Source organism: Eretmochelys imbricata, chromosome 1 (assembly GCF_965152235.1).
Source record: "Eretmochelys imbricata isolate rEreImb1 chromosome 1, rEreImb1.hap1, whole genome shotgun sequence".
Classification (NCBI taxonomy): domain Eukaryota; kingdom Metazoa; phylum Chordata; order Testudines; family Cheloniidae; genus Eretmochelys; species Eretmochelys imbricata.
In genome coordinates, this window is record NC_135572.1 from 210,799,567 (window position 1) to 210,821,255 (window position 21,689).

The 21,689-nt window shown below is 46.2% G+C and overlaps 1 protein-coding gene across 1 annotated transcript in view; it reads right to left on the reverse strand.

Moving 5' to 3' along the window:
* Nucleotides 1–1,712: 1,712 nt before the first annotated feature.
* Nucleotides 1,713–21,689, reverse strand: part of LOC144265915 (scavenger receptor cysteine-rich domain-containing protein SCART1-like) — a 35,729-nt gene continuing 15,752 nt past the window's right edge. The window contains 11 exon segments of the mRNA XM_077819016.1: nucleotides 1,713–1,837; nucleotides 5,737–5,889; nucleotides 6,983–7,072; nucleotides 9,097–9,180; nucleotides 11,715–11,795; nucleotides 12,668–12,805; nucleotides 13,173–13,208; nucleotides 13,555–13,869; nucleotides 13,956–14,018; nucleotides 17,257–17,571; nucleotides 18,052–18,366. Of these exon segments, the coding sequence (XP_077675142.1) occupies nucleotides 1,713–1,837; nucleotides 5,737–5,889; nucleotides 6,983–7,072; nucleotides 9,097–9,180; nucleotides 11,715–11,795; nucleotides 12,668–12,805; nucleotides 13,173–13,208; nucleotides 13,555–13,869; nucleotides 13,956–14,018; nucleotides 17,257–17,571; nucleotides 18,052–18,366 (1,715 nt within the window).

Below are 21,689 nucleotides of genomic sequence, written 5' to 3' on the forward strand. Positions count from 1 at the left end.
TCTTAGGTCACACCTTGCTTAATTTACACTGGAGACTCAGTCACGCTGCAAAAACACATTCCTTTCTTTGAGAAAGGCAGCGCTTAGGCATGGTCTGCCAAATACATTTTAGAAATATATTTCCAGCACACATCTTTATTTCTTCACACCCGTATATGCATCATGCCATTATATTAATGAGCAGCATGTTAGCAGTTTGCATAGAACATCTTACACAACACCTTTTAGATACAGATTATGAGTGAATTGGAGCAATGAGAGTGTCAGGCCCGATAAGAGTTCTGGTATAGTGTGCCCTCTGCCCATTGGCTCCCTGGGTCACAGGAGGGAGGCAGAATGAACACACATGATGAAAGACAATAATGTCACTTCATTAAGGGCCTTCTTTTTAGATTTTTATTTTGTTTGAAATTTCCAAGGAATGTCTCAGTGTTTATTTCAAAAATTAAAAAATGGTGGAAAATCAGTACAAAAAATTAACTTGACAGTTAGCTGGGGAAATATCAGGGAAATATGACTCTCTTCTCCTAAGATTTTTTTGTGCATTTGTTTTTTAAACTTTCAAGCCCCCCTGACCCCCCAATATGTTCTGAAATGTAAACAGTTACAGTTTTTTGTTTTTAACCCATTTTATCATAAAAAGTAGTTCACTACCTTTATTTTGCTTTGACTGCTGATGACTATCTGCACTATCTGTACAGCTGGTAATATGTATGTGGTGGGTGTGGGATTGACACCAGTACATACACAACACTCAAGTTCTTCCAGTGCTTTTGACCTGGCTTCCCACTCTGGAAGGAGAGATGGTGGCTTGGTAACCTGGGTCACCCAGGTTACCAAGCTGCCATTTCTCCTGGAGCAGCGAGATGGAGTTCAAGCACATCTAAAAGTTGGGTAAAAATTGTTAAAAACGGAATAATGATTTTTGTAAAACTCAGCAAATGTTCATTAAAAATCAGTATAAACCAAAGATGAAGGCCCTTACACTTAATGCACCACTGAAAGATTCTCCAGTGCTAGAGTAATAGGCATGGTATATGAATTTGTATAGAGGAGAAGAGAAGAGGATGGGAAGGGGGTATCTTTTTAACTGCTATCTAATTGTGTGTGTGCATTAAGGTTCCTATAAATAATGTCCATTTATCCTCCTGGATTTTAAAGGAAAGTCTGGAGTTTGGATGGCGGTTAGGGCCATCTCTGGAGTTAGGATTATTCTGTTCCTGCGTTTTTAACCATTACCACACGACTGACGGAACGTTCATTCTCCATCCAACACCCTATTGAACAACCTGCAATACCGAGAGGTGACATTTTGCAATTATTATTTTTTGGTGGTTCAGACTCCATCTCACTCCCTTATGATCCCTTGTGCACCTTGGGAGAGAAGCATCATTCCTGGAATCAACTTTTTAAAAGGATTCAATATGATAAAGCAGAAATTCACAATGAAGAAATATTAGGAATAAAAAAGCAGGACAAGATCCAGGCAATCTGATCAATGAGAAATTACAGGGAAAAATCACAGACCCCGTCTCAGTCACACTTATATTTCTTGCAACTACATAAAACCCCAATATAAAAGGTGACTGAACTAGATCCGTGGCAGGGACTATCTCTGATGCCCCCATGCCCAGTTAGCATTTAGAAGAGAAAGAGTCTAATCATACAGCATTTACATCCTCACAGGATATTTGATTGGAACTCAATCATTCTTATATTGATGTCTTAGGGACGACAGCTTCAACATCATCATAACCCGGGTCTCCAGGAGGCGGGAATGGGCCATCTCTCTCAGTCCCTGAGGCCCCTTCACTTCTTAGGGAGTGCAGATTCCAATCTGAAAATATCAAAGGATGCACATTACAGCCAATATATCTATTCTACACCCATGGGCACTCACCTAACATGGGTGAGCAGCCTATAGTATGGGCTGTGAATTATCCCCTCTGTTCCTCTGATTGGGATCCTGACAGGTTTAATTCATTATGTCATTCTGTTCCACAAAGAAAACATCTGGGAGTACATTCTCTCCATGCTGAGATCTGCCGGGTGCAGAAGTGTGGGGATGTCAGTGACTTGATGACACCTTCCTGATGATTCAGTAGGGACTGCTCTAACTCCTGATAGCTGGCATAGTCCCTAAGGGGACATGTGCCAGGTGAGACCTGGGGGGGAGGAGCAGGGCAGGGTCCCTACCCCAGGGGACATGCAAAGGCAAGTAACACAAAAGGGGAGGATGTCATAGAGTTCATCCTGCCCACACAATACATGTTTACATGTTATTCCCATCAAGTACAATGAAATGCACATTTCATCCCAACACACTTTCCTCTGAGGTACAAAGTGGAAGCTCAGCCCCCAGCCTCAGACTGTGAGGTGCTCTGGTACAATGCTAATGGAGCTATTTGCATATTGAAGAGCATGGTTTCAAACCTGAAGCCAGGCCACTAACTAACCTCATCTCAGGGCCCTCCTCTTCCCGTTACCATCCAGGGCACTGCCACCTTGTTTGGAGAAAAGACACTCAGGTCCTGATCCTGCAAATAGACTCATGTAACTTTGCTGATCTGGACAGTCCCACTGAAGTTGGCACTAGGGTGGGGCTTGCAGAGGCTATATCCACCCCAAAATTTGTCTTAGCATCCCCATAGCCACCCAGTAGCAGCTGCCACTCTCCAGTCAACTAGCTCTGAAGGCAGAGTGGAGAGAGTGGCAGCTTCTGGCTGGGTGCCCAGCTCCAGCAGCAGCAGAGAAGTAAGCCCAGGTGGGCTGCCGGGGTGCCCAACAGCAGCCCCCAGCCCATGTCCCTGCCTGCCGAGATGAGCCATCCAGGGCAGGTGGACAGTCTGGAGCTCCCCACAGTGGCCTAGACTGACCTGCTCTGGCCCAGGCTCCTGGGCCCCGCCTCCCAAGGGTTCTGTTAGCCGGGAGCCAGGTCTCCCTGCCTGGACAGCTTTTAACGGCTGCAATCAGCCAGTGCCTGGCACTGGCTGGCTCTGGCTTCCAGCCTGCAACCTGGCCCGGGGGCAGGGCAACAGAGAGGGGTGGGACCTCATGGTGAGGAGGAGCACAGACCCCCCCCACCCCCCGCGCGCAGCGTTTTCTGTCTGGCCCACCTCAGTCCCCTCACCAGGAAGAGGCTGGTGCCACCCTTGAGTCAGTGAGAATATTCATATGATGAGAGTGACAAGTGGGCTCCAGTGTTTGCAGGATTAGGGCCTTATCTAGGAATCATCATGTATTTCAGTCCATTTAAAAGTGTTTAGCAGAAGTCAGAGTCGGATACAGCTGAGAAGATTAGTTGAACAATAGCTGTATTTTAGTGAAGTGACAGTGACCTCTAGTGGTCAATAGAGGCTGTCCCAGGTTATTTGCTCCCAATGCATAGGCCCAGCAACGTTTTCTGCAATTTTTATCTCAAATGTGTCCACGCACAGAGACAAGGAGAGAAGACTCCTCACAGCCATCGTTTTGGCCAGCGTCACTTCCTTGCTGCATAACCCACATTCCCACCTGGAGATTGTTCCTGTGGGTCACGGGGAAACATGGACATTTCCAGCACTGCCATCTCCAAGTGTTTGGAAATCAGGAGTAAGACCTCACATATCATGAGATTGGCTTAAAAATCTTGAGATGAAAAAAACATTTTGGTTTCCTTTTGGTTTCTGTTTGTCTTCTGGTTCTAAGCCTTTAGGTTAAACTTGGTTCATGATTTGTGTTAGGATATAGATATTCAGGCCTGTCTGCAAAGGCCTGTACTTTAAGAATTTAGGTGTATTCTTATCACTTGGCTAGTTCTAGAGGTATAAAAGAAAGAATCAAAATCACTGTCTGCCGGTGTAAGGTCCTTCTCTTACTGTGACAGTTTGAGGCCCTGTGCTTAGGCTAAGGCCTTTGGCTAAGCAGCAGAGGCAGCCATAAGCTAGGAAGCGAACAGTCACATCCTCACATTCCAAACTAGTCACATTGAAATAAGGTGCTATGGGGCTGTTAGGAATACAATCCTGTCCTGATAGTGCCTATCACCTCCAGAAAAAGGGAAGTGCCTAGAAAATGTATAAGGAAACTTAGTTTGATAGCATCCTGTCTGGCAAGAACTCACTTATCAATAGCTGGGATGTGAAATCCTCACTTCTGTATTGTCTTGTCATTATAGTTCCCACTTTGCTATTGTTTGTCTGTATAATCTCTGTCTGGTTCTGTGATTGTTCCTGTCTGCTGTATAATTAATTTTGCTGGGTGTAAACTAATTAAGGTGGTGGGATATAATTGGTTACATAATTATGTTACAATAAGTTAGGATTGGTTAGTTAAATTTCAGGAAAATGATTGGTTAAGGTATAGCAAAGCAGAACTCAAGTTTTACTATATAGCCTGCAGTCAATCAGGAAGTGAGTGGGTGGGTGTGTGGGGAAAATGGGAACAGGGAATGTGGGTAAGGAAATTGGAATCATGTTTTGCTAAAGGGGGTGATGGGAACAGGGAATGTGAGTAAGGAAATTGGAATCATGTTTTGCTAAAGGGGGTGATGGGAACAGGGAATGTGGGTAAGGAAATTGGAATCATGTTTTGCTAAAGGGGGAGATGGGAACAGGGAATGGGGGTAAGGAAATTGGAATCATGTTTGGCTAAGGGCAGGAATGGGAACAAGGACACAGGTGTAAGGCTCTGTGGTGTCAGAGCTGGGAAGGAGGACACTAAGGAAGGAAACTGGAATCATGCTTGCTGGAAGTTCACCCCAATAAACATCGAATTGTTTGCACCTTTGGACTTCGGGTATTGTTGCTCTCTGTCATGCGAGAAGGACCAGGGAAGGAAGCGGGTGAAGCAATAAGCCCCTAACAATTTGAGGCTTCTTTCTGCAACCATGAGGGCTAGAAAACTTCCTTTTCTAAACTGAAAGCTGAGATTATCATGTAACCATCTAAGTCTAGGAGCTGCATCTTTTACCAAATATCGGGCAAGTCTACACTAGAAATTTAAGCTGGCCTATCTTAGGTCACTTACGCCACCGCAGTAATTACTGCGATGGTTTATGTACACGCTGTCCTCCTTCTGCCCATCGTGTGGGTCCTCACCAGGAGCTCTTCCACAAACTTAAGACGGGCAGTGTGGGGGGCTGAGGAGCCTGGTTGCCCCATATCTCTTGGCTTCCCTCTGTTGGGAGCCAGATCCCCACGCCCTGCTTCCAGAAGTGTGGCTGGCCCCCTGGGCTCCTGGCGGGGAGCTCTGTGCCTGTTGTCCAGGTGGCTCCTGGGAGCCCAGGCAGCAGCCCAGCTGGGAGTGGGGAGCCAGGCAGGTGCAGTGCGGCTGGGAGAAAGGAGTGTGGGAGCTTGTCAGGCACCACCCAGCTCGGAGTAGGGAACAGGGCGAGTGTAGCCTGGCTGGGAGCAGGGAGCTCCCAACCCAGTTTTTTTTTGTCAATTTTGTCTAGCATGGAGCCATGAAATTGACAGGAATGACAGCCATCAGCTGATGTACTTGAGGCAGTGTCTACACAGACATTGCATCACCCTAACTGCACTTACATAAGCCCCATGCCTCTCATGGAGGTGGAGTTATTATGTTGGTGTAGTAGAGCACTTACATCAGCAGGAGCAAGGCTGTAGTGTGTAGTGTCATAATTAGGTCGACGTAAGCTGCCTTACATTGACCTAACTCTGTAGTGTATACCAAGCCATAATGATACTAGCAATCAAACTGCAAGAATTGCAACAGGGCTTTTCCCCAACTCACCTCTCCGTGAATCCCTGTTCTTGTCACTCTCTCCAGGGGCCCAAGTAACTTCTGGGGCACACTGCCCTGAACCAGAATCATCTTCAGGGTCGGAAACTTCTCTGATATCGTCATAACTATCCCCTGGGACATCTCCAGGCAAGGTAGGGCCCTCTGAAACAGAGAATTAATGGTAATGAGAAGAGACCTTCCACTGAATAGAGAAATAAATTATACACGAGGTAGGAAGAGCCCCGAGGTACTGACACTCCCACAACGATAAGAGATCATAAGTACCCTTCTCCCCTCGCAACCTCAGTGTCAGAGGAATTTTATACAGGTCACATTTATCTGACACATTTTAAGGACTTGATGTGTCTGTAAATTGCTGGATGGAACCTAAAGCAGAAACCCAGGTGGGGATGTGGGAGATCTGGAAAGAGGTGGGTGGGGGTAGGGTCTATGTCAGAGGAAGATTTCTGCACTGTAATTTGTTATTATACTAATTATATATCAATTAGTAATTAGTAACAGATACATGACACTTTAATTTGATCTGTTTATCACCCACTTCCTAAATTTTCAATTATGATTCAAATCTTGTTTTGTTCCATTTCCCTGAACTAGTCTGGCCCATAAACCACCCTCGATCTGCAGCCTCTGGAAGCTGTGCCACCAGTTCAGGACAAGATATGGGTCTGTGTGTGAAATCTGTACATCCCTTCACATCTCACAGTGCATGTGAAACTCACATCTAGATCAGTGGACCCAGCAAAGGCAGGAATGGTGGAGAGGGACCGTTACTGCAGATCAGAGGGCTGAGCCCAGAGAGATTGTCCCCTAATATTGTGAGTAATGTTAGTGCACGTGAAAGTGAGGGCCAGGGATCAGTGACTGGAATCGGGCAGTGTGGGCAGGGGGAGAACAACCTTCTTCTAGAGTCACACTGGTTGGCTAATGTGCCTCTATTCTGACCTGCGGCACCACATGCTTTGCTACTTCTTGGTCCTCTCAGTGCATCTCTGGACTAAACCGTTGCACACAGCCATGCTTTATGGGAGAAGAGTTTGTCAAACAGCTGCTTGCAGAAGGCTTGATCCTGTGAAGTGCTGAGCACTCTGAGCTCCCACTGATCGCAGCGGGACTGAAGATGCTCAGCACCTTACAAGAGCAAACCCATAAAGCACAATTTTTGTGTCTACAAAGACAATATTATTAACTTTTTCCTGGGATAATGCTGCTCCCAGAAGGCAGATTCACTCCTCACCTTGGTCGGCTGGAGTCTGGGGGTCATCATTCAATGCAGGCTCCTCCACGTTATCGTAATCCAACTGAGACCCCCCAGGGGAAGCGCCCTCTGGAAAAGCAAACACAACACTCAGCTCCCTCTGAACACACCCAGTTCCTGAGCAGGTTTCTAGTTCCCCATTAAGTGCCTGTTGCATTGGAGTCCAGGCTGTTTATTATGGTGTTTGTAGGAGAAGTCACAGGGTGATCAAGGAGAAAAGGGAAAGTCATGGACGTTCTGCAAACTAGGAGTGGTGTCACTGTGACAGGTTCCCTCTGGGGTGCCACCTGGAACTGGGGTATCACTGAGCCCTCTGACTCACCTGCCTGGGGTCCCTCTCACACTGTGTTGCTGTGACAAGCTGCAGACCCACTCCCAGACCTACACTTCCACCAGCATCACACCCAGCTGCAGTTACATGCAGGCTCTCTGACCAGCCACTGTATGAACCAAAAATAGAGAGGCTACAGCCAAAACAACTGCCGGCTTCCCAGTCCAGGACCCCAGAGCTGTACCACCCTGCCCCGGTTCAAACCCCGGCCACTATGAATTTATTATCCAGTTTGCCTCCCCCTCAATGTGCACAGGAAATGCAACAGCCTTTGCTCCTTGAGCTTACATTTCCAAGCATTTCATTCCAACTCACTCATTTAGATAAAGAAAAAACAAGTTTACTAACTACAAAAGATAGATTTTAAGTGATTATACATGATAACAAACAGATCAAATCAAATTACCTAGCAAATAAACAAAAATGCATACTAGAAGGATAGGATTTGACTTAATTTCTCATCCTGACTGATGATACAAGCAGGCTTGCAGATTCTCAAGGTAAAAGCTGCATTTGCTTTACAGCTAGGAATCCCAAGGTTTTCATACACAGGCTAGAAATCCCTTTAGCCTGGGTTCAGCTCTTCCCCCAGTTCAGTCTTTTTTCCTTTAGGAGTCTTCTTGTGTCGGGAGTGAAGAACCACGGATGATGTCACTTCTTGCCTTATATAGGTTTAGCATATGGCAGGACCATATGTTTTAATCTTGGTTCCCAGGCCAGTTTGTGGAAAAATACAGACATCCCAAAATGGAGTTCAGAGTCATGTGGCTTGGTCACATGCCCTTGCATACCTTGCTGAGTCATAGCAGCCATTACTTACAGGCTGTCTGGAGCGTTCTCAGGAAGTTTAAGCTATTCCACAGCCCATTGTCTTTGTTGATGAGCCATTGGCACTGTCTGCCTTCTTCATTATAGTACCTGAAAGGCTGGCTGTAGGTGTGTTCCAGAGTAAGCCCAATACAGATCCATAGTCAATATTTATAACTTCAGATACAAAAATGATACATGCATACAAATAGGATAATCATATTCAGCAAATCATAACTTTTCCAATGACACCTTACATGACCTGTCTTGTACAAAATGTTTCATAATTATTCCATAATCATATTATAATATCACTATGAAGAATATGGGGTGCAGTGTCACAGCAACCTTTACTTTCTCATAAATAGTTTGGGGCCCATCCCCAGTGAATCCAATAGCAATGTTGTCAAGCCCTTCCATGGGATCTGGATCTGTGCTGGTGCTAAGCTAACACTGGACACACTGACTGGAAGACAGTAGCTGCTGCACTAAAACTGACCTTTGTGAATCCAACTGGACTATATAAACATGGTGTAAAATCTCTAAGATTATATGGGCTAGATTGTGATTCGGGCTTGTGTTCATGCCATGGAAGCAGGTGGGTAAGACCATGGGAACAGATTAGCGTTTTGTTTAATGCTCGGTGCCAGATGTGAAATTCAGATTCTTCCATTGCAAGCAAATATTTCTGGGCCCCATTCCTTGCAGCTCCTCCTGTGGGGGAGGGTACCATGAACTGCACACAGGAAGAGCCAGGATTTGATCGCATATTTCCATTACAGGGTTCATCAGAAATCTTTGAAAGTCTGGTTAAATCTGATCCCATCAGAAGGGATACAATCAGTGCTGGGCCATGAAATCGAGTGAGGGGAAATGACAGCCTTTACAGAAAATGCTGTGGAAATTAAATTCTCCACCCAGATTTGAGTCTTTGTATGCCACCTTACCCCATTACCTTGTTCTGATCCAGAATCGTTTTCCCCCTTACTGTCCCCGGTGTAATACTGCAGCTTCGTCACTGAATCCTCTGCATAGGAGACTGGAGAGACAACAAATGAGATGTTATCAAAGTGAGAGCAGCTAAACTGACCGCTGGCTGATGCACTCGGGTCCTAGAGCAGGATTTACAGCATCAGTATATTCCAGGCATACCCAGACCAAGGCTCTTCTACAGTTGAAGTGCAACCCGTGAAGAAACTACGGTCTAACACAAGTTGTGGTTAAAATTAATATTAACACCAATTTTTTAAAAAAGCTATACAAATCAGTGAAAGAATTTCAAAATTGGTTTTCTTTCCTACTGAGTGAACCCGATAGTGTGAGAGTGAGATTCACAGAAAGAGAAGCTCTCACTCATATGTGCATTATGTCCGGAAATTGCATCATTCTGTATTCAAAAGTTGTGCTGCGTTGACTTCGGGTGTTTGTGATCTCCCCGCATTCTGCAGAATACAGGCTGTGTTTACTGTTCATATGTCACATTTGAATAGTTTTAGATTTAAGTTTTAACCCTATGTTAATTTCGTGGATAACAATGACATCTTCAGATTGTAAGAAACACAAGTATGAAGAAGAAAACCAAAGTTTTAAATCAGATTGGGAGGAAGATTTTGATTCACTATTAAAGGTGGCAAACCCCTGGGCCTTATCCGCAATGCATCGCTCGCTCATTACAAAGCAAGCAACTTGAAAAGTCATTATGAAACAAATCACAATACATTTTCATCTAAATACCTTTCTGAATCAGAATTAAGGAAAAACAAGCTAGCCACATTAAAAATACACCTAAATAGTCAGCAGACACTACTTTCAGCTTTCAGTAAAGAAACTGACACAACGACCAAAGCTAGTTTTGTTATTTCATGAAATAGTGCACATGCTTGCTTGTGTGAATCCCCATATAGTGCAAATGATTGGTTAGTGTTTTTACATAGCTATGTTTTAAGTAAAATAATTGGTTAAGGTATAGATAAGAGAAATCCTTATTTTAATTACATAATGAGGGTCAAAAGACAAGCTTGTTGGAACTTAACTCTAGGATACAGCTCAAGACCAAAGCTGCTAGGACTTTTTAACCTTGCAGGACAAGACTGTGCAGAAGCCAGAGCACAAACAACACGACCCTGACTGGCCATCAGGAGACGTCCATCTGTTTTATTGGGAGTGGTGAGCATAAGATGCTTGGTGTGTGTATTTTGTTGATTTGTTGCTAATTGTTAATAAATACTTGTACATGTTTAAGGATATTTAGTATGTTCTGAATCCATCCGGAATGGGTGTTAGCCCTGAGCCAACAGAGGGGTAGAGTCTTGAGCCCACGGACGGATAAAGTTGGGTCCCTTATGCCCTGAGAACCCATGAGGATGGGGGGAGCCCTATATTATGCCCTGAGTACCCACGAGGGAGGGTAGGGGCGGAGTCATAAATTGTACAGGTAACACCACTTCTTAAAGAAAAGTACTTCCTCTCCCTGTCCTGAATATAGGGGGAAGGGTAGCAATCTTTATTATGAAGTATCATAAAATCTCTCCTTGGCAGCTGTACTGGATTACCTTACCTGTAAAGGGTTAAGCAGTTCAAATAACCTAGCTGGCACCTGACCAGAAGGACCAATAAGAAAAGAAGATACTTTCAAATCCGATGAAGTGAGCTGTAGCTCATGAAAGCTTATGCTCAAATAAATTTGTTAGTCTCTAAGGTGCCACAAGTACTCCTTTTCTTTTTGAGGATACAGACTAACACGGTTGCTACTCTGAAACCTGTCAAATCTAGGGGGGAAGGATTTGTTTGTTGTTCTGTATGTTGTTCCTTCTCCGGATGGAGGGAGAAGCCAAGCAGGTACAATATCTTCTGAAACATATACCTGGAATAATCCATCTAAAACCACAGAAACTGTAAGTAGTGCAAGGAAATGCGTTAGGTTATTTCTTGTTTTGGCTTGTGAATTTCCCTATGCTACAGAGGTAGTTTCATTCCTGTTTTTGTAACTGTGAAGCTGACCCCAGAAGGGAATCCTCTGTGTTTTCAATCTTTTTATTACCCTATAAAGCTACCTTCCATCCTGATTTTGCAGGTGTGATTCTTTTACCTTTTTCTTAGGTTCACCTAACCAGATGCAGATTACTGTTTTGTGGGGCCCTGGGCCAGAGCAAGTGGGAGCCCCTCCCCACCCTTTCTATCAGTAGTCCCCTGCCTCTGCCCCTGGCGCTCCTGCCGAGAAGCGGGGTCAGGTTGTGGGGGCTTCCCCCCTCCCTGGCAGGAGTGCCACGCAGGCATATGGAGTGAGGCAAACTCTGTACCTGATCCCGTTCCCCGGCAGGAGAGGCAGGCAAAGCAGATCGTGGTGTGGGAGCACTGATTTTTCCAGAGCCCCGTAATTGTCCAGGGACCCTGGGCACAGGCCCCGTTGGCCCAGTGGCTAATCTGTCACTGCACCTACATGAGTTCAATAACTGGTCTCTTCACGGGCCCAATGCCCACAGCAGTCCAGGGTTCACAGAGCTGGTGGCTGAGGATATCTAGCTGTGGGTCATGGTCTCAAGATGGAAAGTTCAGTAGGAATGAGACACACACCTGAGTGACCCAATATCTGCTTCTCTCCCATCAGGTTATAATCAATCTCCTCATACACGGGATCTGAGGGTCTTGTGGCACCTGAAGAAAAAGGACAGTGTTTACATAGGGTCATAGAAACTATAGATAGGAAACCCTATTAGATCATCCAGTCCTGTGCCCTGGGGCCAGTCCAGGACTGATCCCTACAGCACATTCCTAATGCTCTGTCCAGTCTACATTTGAAAGGCGACGGAGACCATGTTCCTTTCCACAACAATCCTTTGAAGATGGTTCCCACGGGCTAGTTCACTGTCACAAGTCTCTCCTCATATTTAGCCTAAAATTTTCCCATTGTACATTAATCTCATTAAATCTTTATTATTCTCCCTGGTATCACCTGAAATAATTTCTCTCCCAAACTGGTGTTTACAGCTATGAGCAAAATAGCACTTACATATATATACTTAGTACTTCTACACATGCTGCCTAGGGACTGTGTGGGCATTAACTAGCAAATGTCTTTGCACCTTTTAAAAAATGAAAAGTGCCAAATATTGGAATTGTCTTTGATTTTTTGGCCATTATCACCCAAGCTCTTTTCCAGCATTTCTTCTTCCTCAAACCCTCCCTCCTACTGAGTCTCTCTGTTCACTGTCCTCCCTCACATGCACTTTCTTGTACTTTCCCAAATGTGATCTCTATTTTTTGTCAATATTTACAGTCTTTCTAATCCCCTATTTATTATTTCTCTGTCACCACTGCTCTCAAATGCCCCCAGCTTAGTGTCATCTGAAAGAGTTATTGCTCTCCTGGTCATTTCTACAGCCAGATCATCAATGACAATATTAAATAAGACAGGACTTAGCATAGACCTGAGGTCCCCTCATAGTTCTGCCAATGCCCCTCTTCACACCTGCAGCTCCCCCGCTATTGCAGAGGCATTTCAGACAGTGACACTAATCAGGACCCACCTCTGTGCTGTGCCCTGGCCCTTTGCACCTGTGCCCCCAGGATGATTAACAGCAGGCAGAGCAGGACCCCCAGGATAATGCAGATGACCACGGGCACCGTGACTCTCCCACTGTCGGTTGGAGGGCGGCGCGGGGGAGCTGGGTGGAAATGAACATGCGACAGGGAGAGATTATTCTGTGAGAGTCAGGGGGGCCCAGAGGAGCTCACCAGTGTATTATTGAACCACCTAGGAAGCAGGGTAATGGCCTGGGACCCAGTCTGTACACCATGGGGGCAGCTCACAGGCTGCTGTTTAAATCGTGGGCCCTGCACTGGGGGCTAGAACCAATAGACAGGAATCGTCCTGCTCAGCACGGCCTGCAGCTCCCACCCGGGTGTCATTCACCCTTAGATTTCACACTCTGTGTAAAGAAGCTCATTTTCTTAGGGTGGAGGTTCCAGCTCATTCCCCTGCGAGCCTGGCAGTAGGTAAATTTAACCCTTGCTTGGAAGAGAATGTGTTACCTGTTGTAGCCGGTGAAGCTGTTGTCTCTGTCACGCCTGCAAGGGGAAAAGGAAGGAGAGTTGGAGCGCGGAGTGAGGGGGTGATGACATGCTGTTACGTGATTGTTCCTCTGAGTCCCCATGTGCTCTGCACATCACCTACATTTCACCCATGATATATTCCTCACAGCAGCACAGGCTTAGCGGCTTAGCCTGTGCCGGATAAAGGAAGCAACGTTATCTGATGCCCTAGCACTTTAGAATAAAAAAAAGTCCCAACACATCCTGTCTTTTAAGGAAAAAGGAGGCCTGGTCTGTGGGCAGGAATGGGGACCCAGCTGCTGTGACACCTGCTCCCCCTTAAAAATTATATAATAAAGCAGAAACATCTCCTGTCACTCACCTGAGCAATTCACTGCAGCATCTTCCTTATGACCACAGTTACTCTCACCCCAGGGCTTGGCAGGACAGTCCCAGAGAGATGACTCTGTCCCTCTGCAGTTCAACATCTCCACCCAGATGGGACCAGTCCCCTCACCGAATGCAGCCTTGCCCGGAGCAGATACAGCAGATCCACAGCCCAGTTGTTTACACACAACGTTAGCATCCGCCATGTCCCAGGAGTCATCACAGACTGTTCCCCAGGAGCCACGGTACCAAACCTCCACTCTCCCCGAGCATCTGTCCTCTCCTCCCACGACACGTAACTTCTCCTGGTCTGGAAATACAGAAACCTCACATGTTACTGGGACAGCTGGGAATGTCCTTAGGGACTGAGGAGGAGACACAGAGAGGCAGAGATACCTGTGCAGTCTGTAGAGTTCGGGCATTCAGCAAATGGATTCTGAGATGGTTTCCCTTTCCCACCTATGGAGATAAAACACTGAGGTGACTGGACTGGGCAGCATGTGTGCTGCAGGATACCGTAGGGTTTACTGGTATTTCAAACCCCAATACCAGCACTTTATAAACTGGCCAAAAGCTAAAATCTGGTAATTGGGATAATTAGCTCTTCTGGTGTTTCTCTGGATTTTGAAATCTTTGATCAGTTCCCAGCTGGCATGCACGTGTCTTTATGTAACTGGCAGGACAGTATATCTAAGGGTTTGTCTACACTTGAAATGCTACAATGGCACAGCTGCACCACTTCAGAGTACACACGACCTATGCCAGAGGGAGGGGTTCTCAGTGTAGGTAATACGCATCCCTGACCTAGTGCTGTTTACATGGCATTTAGGTTGGTTTAATGACATCGCTCAGGGGCATGGATTTCCCCCGGCGCAAATTAGCAGGGTCGACTTAATTTTCTAGTGTAGACCAGCCTGGAATCTACTCCATCTCCCCACTCAGACAACATCCCTGAATCCCCTGCACAGTGACTGGAATGTAAACAGACACATGAATTGAAATGCACCTTCATCACTGCAGGAACCAATAGAAGAGGAATATTAATACTCAGAACGAGCTATGTAGGAGTTGCAGGTCTGTACCTTCCCACACTGAGAGGCAGTATATTGACACTGGTTATGGCACTAGACTAGGACTTAAAAGACCTGTGTTTTATCTTTGTCTCTGCCTTCAATCTGTTGTGTGATCTTGGCCAAGTTAATTCATCTCCATGTCCCTCTGCATCTCCTCTCACCTGCCTTGTCTGTCTCAGCTGTAAACTCCATATGGCAGTGCCTCTCTCAGTCGGTGTTTTTACAGTGCCTGGTGCATTGAGGCCTTGGGGACTTTAGGTGTTACAGTAATATAAATCATGCTTCGGACACGGATCTATCAATGGACTTCACAGCCCAGACCTCAGATTGTTATTCCCAGGAAGATTTTTAACCATAAAGGCACACTATTGATGTTCTTTAGTCTACTCCTGGGGGAATTCTGCACCAAAATGTTAAAAATTCTGTGCACAATATTTTAAAATTCTGCAAATTTTATTTGTCAAAATAACACTATATAATCATGCCAGTTTCAATTATTTTGGTAATTTATTTCAAAATACCTGTCAGCAAGTATGTCTGTAACAATACAGACACAGACAAAAATTCCCCAGGAGTAGAGAGTTAAAGAAACCCCTATGACAACCCAGTTCCTGTTTCTCTGCCCCCTCGCCTCCCTCAGAGACCCGAACCCCCTCCCACCCAGAGCCCAGATGCGGGGGCCCCCTGGCCCAGATTCCCACACCTTCCCGCCCCCGGAGCCCAGCCGCGGCGCCCCCCCCTTTGCCAAGATACCTGCTCCCTCCCTCGCAGAGCTCAGTCATGCCCCCCCCCCAGCCCAGACACCTGCCCCCTACCCCTCAGAGCCCAGGGATCAAGAGGAAGAAACAGTCTCATGCTGGGTCCCCAGCTTGTGTGGAGTTTCCTGCATGCCACCATCTCCTTCCCTCAGGGTGTGCTGGGAACTGCAGCTGTTGGGAACCCTCTAGCTTCCTCCCCCTCCTCCCAGCAGTGTCTTCTATGTGCGAGCTGGGCTCTGCTGGGTCCAGCGGCCCCTAGTGGTGGCCAGCAGCACTGCAGCCCATTTCTGGGGGGGGAAAGGCAATTCTGTACACATAACATTAATTTCTGCAAAATTCTGCATTACGCAGTGGTGCAGAATTTCCCCAGGAGTATTTAGTGGATAACTCTTACTGGGTCTCACTATGGGACTGATCCAATACCCATGGAAATCAACAGGTAAAAAAGGTGGTCTTGAGGTTAAGGCATTGGCGTAGAACACAAGTGGTTTGCAGCCAGTTCCTGGTTATACTACAGACTCCTTGAGACAGTTTTTATATCTGTTCTCTATCTATAAAATGGGGATAATAATGCTTTCTGGAAAGCAGTGTTCTTGTTTGGCTGACACTTGAGTTTGCCACAGTAGACAGCAGGATTCTGATCCCAGTTTTTGCAGCTCTGAAGTGGAGTATGAAACACTGCTCACTAACAATGGCAGTGAAGGGCTTTATTTGTTAATAGTGTTTATGTACCTACATAAGGAGAAGATTTCTGAGAGCAGAAAGCTTTTTAATCTAGTACACAAAAGCCTAACATGATCCAGTGGCTGCAAGGTGAAGCTAAATAAATTCAGACTGGCAATAAAGAACAGTTTATTTAACAGTCACCGTAATTAACCATTGAAACATTTTACCAAGGTGGCTTCTCCATTACTTGAAGAATTTAATTCAAGATGGGAGGTTTTTCTAAAAGACATGCTGTAGCTAAACCAGAATGTATAGGCTAGATCAGTGGGGTTTGTGAACCACTGGGGGTTTGCAGAACATTACAGGTGCTTTGCCAGAAAAATTTCACTAATGGCGGTCAGAGGACCCTGGGCATTGGAGGCAGCAGGTGGGACAGCCGGAGCCCCAGGGAGAGCGGGGCCGGGCAGTTGGGGCTCGCAGCCTGAGCCCTGCCTCCATCAGCAGGAGAGCCAGCCCCCTGAACCCCAGTGCTCTGAGCGGGGCTGGCAGCTGGAGCCCCAGGGAGAGCAGGGCCGGGCAGTTGGGGCTGGCAGCCTGAGACTTGGCGGTCAGCGGGACCTGCAGCTCGAGCTCAGTGGAGCTCAGTTGACTGGGGTGGTCAACGGGGTGCAGCAGCAGGAGCCCCACGCAGTGCAGAGTGCGGAGGAAATTTCAACTTAAATCCCTAGAAATATTCATTTTTAGGAGGGGGTTCACGAGATTTCACAATTTAGTGAAAGGGGTTCGCGGGCTGTTAAAGTTTGGGAACCACTGGGCTATGCAGGAATTACTGGTTAATATTCTATGGCCTGCCATATTAGATTATTTTAACAGGCTCTTCAGACCTTAAAATCTAGGATTTGATTACTTCGATTTGATTACTTCACTGGGTGTTGGATTAGGTCATAACTGATCATGCTGTATAATGGGTATTTTTTAATAATTGATTTCCATGTTTGTTATTAACAGACTACATTCCTATCTCTATAACTTCAGAAACTGAAAATAAGTTTGTGCCATTGCTGAGTATGTTTAAAGAATATAACTATGAATTTCATAAAATATAGTGAAAATAAAAAATACCACAATTATATCAAAACCTGTCAGCGAGTTAGACTTGTGGTTTGAGTGTTTATATAGTGTAAATAGTTTACTATTTACCTGCACAAAAGATGTGGGTTTCTTGTCCTCTGGTACTACATGACTGCTGATTCCATGGGTCTGACGGGCATTGCCACAGGAAGCTGTGCTGCTTATTGCACCGAATGCCATCCACCCAGGTGGGGCCAGAGCCTATTCCATATGTAAAGTCTCTTAAAAGAATCCCACTGTCTCCGCAGTTCAAATGTTTGCATATAAGTGCCCTGGTGACCGCATCCATGGGACTGTTGCAAACGCTGCCCCATGTCCCATTGTAGAAAACTTCCAGCCGCCCAGCACAGGCACTGCCGCTCACCAGTCTCAGATCCATGAGCCCTAGAAGGAAATGCAGAAGTTGGCTGTGACATTTTCTGATTCTGAAACACACTGTGGTTTGAAGGCTGAATCCCTGAGATCGCTAACAAACCTGCGCATTCTTCTACAGAAGCAAGATTCATTTCTCAAGTCAGAAAGACTTTTCTGGAGACCAGCGACAGACATATTAACAATGGAATTGGTATTTAAAAGACACCATTCACCAATAGTTACACACAATGGTACCCAAGATTCAGAATTTAATACATGTTCTAAAGCTAAGGTAATAATACAATATTTCCAGTACCCCTTGATATTAACTGTTGTCAATGTAGACTTTTTAATGGTGACCATTGCAGGTGGATAGGTCAGGAAGAAAGACAGACAGAGAAATGGAAAGGGAGATAAACTTTCTGTTATTCTCATCTCTCTCCCCAAACACCCATATACTTCATTAAATTCCCTAGTAACCAAACTCACGAGATCATTCACAGAACAGACCTGAGCAGAGAACTCCTGCATCCTCTTTGTGTCTGCAGTTGTGCTGGCCCCAGCCCTGGGAAGGACACTCCCAGAGATCAGATTCGTTCCCAGAGCAGTTCACATCGTCCAGCCAGATCTGCCCGGATCCTTGCCCATAATGAGCAGAGACAGTTGCATTGATGGCGCGTCCACATCCCAGTTGTTTGCAAACAACATTGGAGTCTGGTAGGTCCCAGGAATCATCACAGACTGTTCCCCAAGTACCATTGTAATAAATCTCCACTCTCCCGGCACAGCGACCTGGCCCATTCACCAGCCGGATCCGCCTGCTCCCTACAAGGATGAATCCCAGTGGGTAATATGTAATATAATGATAACTGGACAGCTTCCATGCAAACCAATGATGCTGCTCCAATGGCTGAAATATTGAAATGCTTTTAAAAGTCTGTCTTTAACATGAAACATAAAGAGAAGAAGTCTGCAGAGTTAGAAAGTGATTAAGGCATGGTAAAGAGATCTTAAAAGTGCATAAGGGAATAAGGCTTAATCCTGAATGCTTGACTTACCTAGGAGAAAGAACTAGCTGAGAGTTTGTGGATTTGCAGAATCAGTCGTGCCTTCAAAACTCAAATCTTTTCAAACATGTATTTGAAAATAAGTTTAGAGGGCATTCAAGGAATTATTAGCTCACAAGTTTGCTTAAGTACTAATAATTATGTTTGTAAGTGCTGAAGAATTGGGAGGTACTAGAAGCTTAGAGGAAAGCAAATACGGCACCAATTTATTTTAACAATTATGTAAGTGATCCTGATTACTACTGTCCTGTAATTCATATTCCTATCCTGAATCCAATGTAACCATAAGCCATTAGCAGCTGAAATTTACAAACAGGTCATGCTAAGTACCTTATACTGCTTTTTAATAGCTATCACATCAATGGATGATAAAAATACAATAGATGTAATAACTCTGCATTTTAGTAAAGCATTTGATAAAGTTTCTCACAAAATCAAGCTTTCAGCATTCAGCATTCTGACTTAGATATGATTTTGGCTAGGATGTGATCAGCTACAGGGAGGAACACGAAATATAATGATAAAATGGCAATATGTTATATATAGCAAAAGTCTCAGATTATACAAAACTGGGAGAGACTATGAACACTGAAAAGTGTGAAATCATAAGCAAAAATATAAAGCCCCATTATATACCATTAACTTCTAAATATAAATCCACACTAAAGTCAAAAGAGAATTGTGCTTACATCCTGATGACACTATATGGCAGGGGTGGCCAAACTGTGGCTCACAAGCCACATGTGGCTCTTTTACCATTAAGTTATGGCTCGCAAGCTCCCTCTATCCCCCTTTCTCTGCCTACCACACCCGGGGTGGTGCGGGGCTGGGGGGTGCTCGGGACCTCTGCCTTGGAGTCTGGTGGTGGGGTAGGAGCTTCTGTCCAGCAGGGAGGAGGGTCTCAGGACTTCAGTCCTATGGGGTGCACCTGCCGAGGCTTGGGGCTTCAGCAGGAATGGGACTGAAGCCCTGAGCCCTGGCTCCTGGCAGGTGTGCTCCGGCTCTTGAACTTCTGAAGACCATCGTATGTGGCTCGGCGGGCCAGTAAGTTTGGCCAGCCCTGCAATGTGGCCCTTGGGTAAGGAAATCAAAATGAGATTCAGTTCAGGAAAATGGAAGTGAATATGTCTGGTAAAAAATAATATGAAACACATATAATCATTGGGATCAGCTGAGAAGGAGCAAAAGTTAAAGAGACCTAGCGGCAAGAAAGGTAAATAGAATAGATATGAGACTGCAATCATGGGCAACAAGTATCAAAGACGGGGGAAGCTGTGCCTCCCCAAACAGCCTAGCCCACGATCTGTCCCCAGGCCAGGCCCTCTCCTGTGGTACACAGTGCTCTGCCCTGTCTGGCCCAGGCTGGCTGGGGCTGGCTGGCCTGCCTCCTGCAGAGTCTCCGAGTGGCTGGGGCTGGGGCTGTGCTACCCAGCGCACTGGGGCTGGGGGCATTGCAGCCACACAGCCTGACACTCTGGGGCTGGCTGCCCAGCGCACTGGGGCTGGAGGTGGCCCAGCTGCCTGAAGCACTGGGGCTGGGGCCTCGCCCCCCGGCCCCTTGTGCTAGGGCTGGGGGCCACGGTGGGGTGCTTTGGGCTCCTGGGGGGGTGGGGGAGGGGAAGAAGAAGAGGAGGGGCAAGGCCTTAGGCACAAGGGGAGGGAGAAAGGGGGGCACAAGGGGAGGGGCGGGGCCTTGGGCACAAGGGGAGAGGCTGGGGGCTAGCCTCCCCCAAAGGCCGGGTCACTGGCCACCCATTCGTGCAATGTGATAAAACTACAAGAAACTAAGCTGTCTACTCTAGACTGGATGCATAGAGGCATCATATTGGAGAGCTGGGAGAGGAGAGAGGTTCCCAGTATGGTTCTCAGAAGAACTATTTGAATTTGTCAGACAGAAACATTTTCCATCCAAAAATGATGATTTGACAAAATTGCAACAATTGTGTTGATTTTTTGGGCTTGGCTTGGGGCCCAGGCTCTGGTATCCTCGCAGCACCTGATCTGGGCCAGTTGCAGGTGTTTAATTGCTGGGTAGACATACACTTAGGTGCCTGTCTCCATGAGAGGGGCAGAGTTTAGGACACACCCCTCTCACTAGCATCTCCCATTGACTAATTTACAAGGCTTCCTGACTAGTGAGCTGGCTTTTGTGAGTCCCATTCTAAGGCTCCTATCTCTTCCCACTCATTGTATAGGGCGCCTAACTCAGGTGTTGTAGATCACGTCATTCCTGTGATTTTCTAAGCTCTTAAAAGATAAGTTTTGCAATGCCTACTTCCTTTATAGGTCCAGGCTTTAGTGATCTTTCTTTGAGCTCTCACATCTCTATTGTTTGCAACAGGTCTTGGCTATTCAGCAGAGGGAATCTCCTGTGGCTACAGCTCTGCCTTTTATTTGTCCCATGAAACTCTGTTCAGATTTGGCTAAGATCTACAGTGTTCAAAATTGCCATTTCCCTTCTCTCATTTGAGTTCTTCAGGAAAATGTTAGCAGCCCGTCAGAATCACTGACCCTTCACTAACACTATCATCAAAGCAACAGCAGAGCATTCACTGTACTGTGACCAGCTCGGAGTTACCAGAGCAGCTGTAGAGGGGGAAGAGAGCAGGACTGGGTTCCTGCCCACTCCTCTGTAAATCCCCAAACCCAGCACTTGGCCTCAGTGGCCCATTTACCACCATACCCCACACTCTGGGGGCAGAACATGGGGCTAGAACCCCAAGAACCTGGCCATGGAGTAAAAGAGACACAGAGTGGATTTCCACCAACCATCCTGCTCTCACAGCACATGGTCCAACAGAAAATCCTGCAATCTGGGGTAATACATGGCGTGGGAGTTCCCCCAATTTTGAAGGTGAGGGAGAGAGAGCCAGACCAGGCTGGATTTCCCCACAACCATCATGCAGACCCAGCAACCCATTCCCTTCTTGGATAACAGCCTTCTCCTGCTGCTAGCTGACATTGTTAGTTCTGCAGGTTAAATAGTAGCAGCAATCTGGGCTCTCGTGCCAAAGGTATGAAGTAGGGGTCAGACCCCACTGAGGAGTCACAGGGGGAGGTGAGTGGTAGGGGTGCACATAA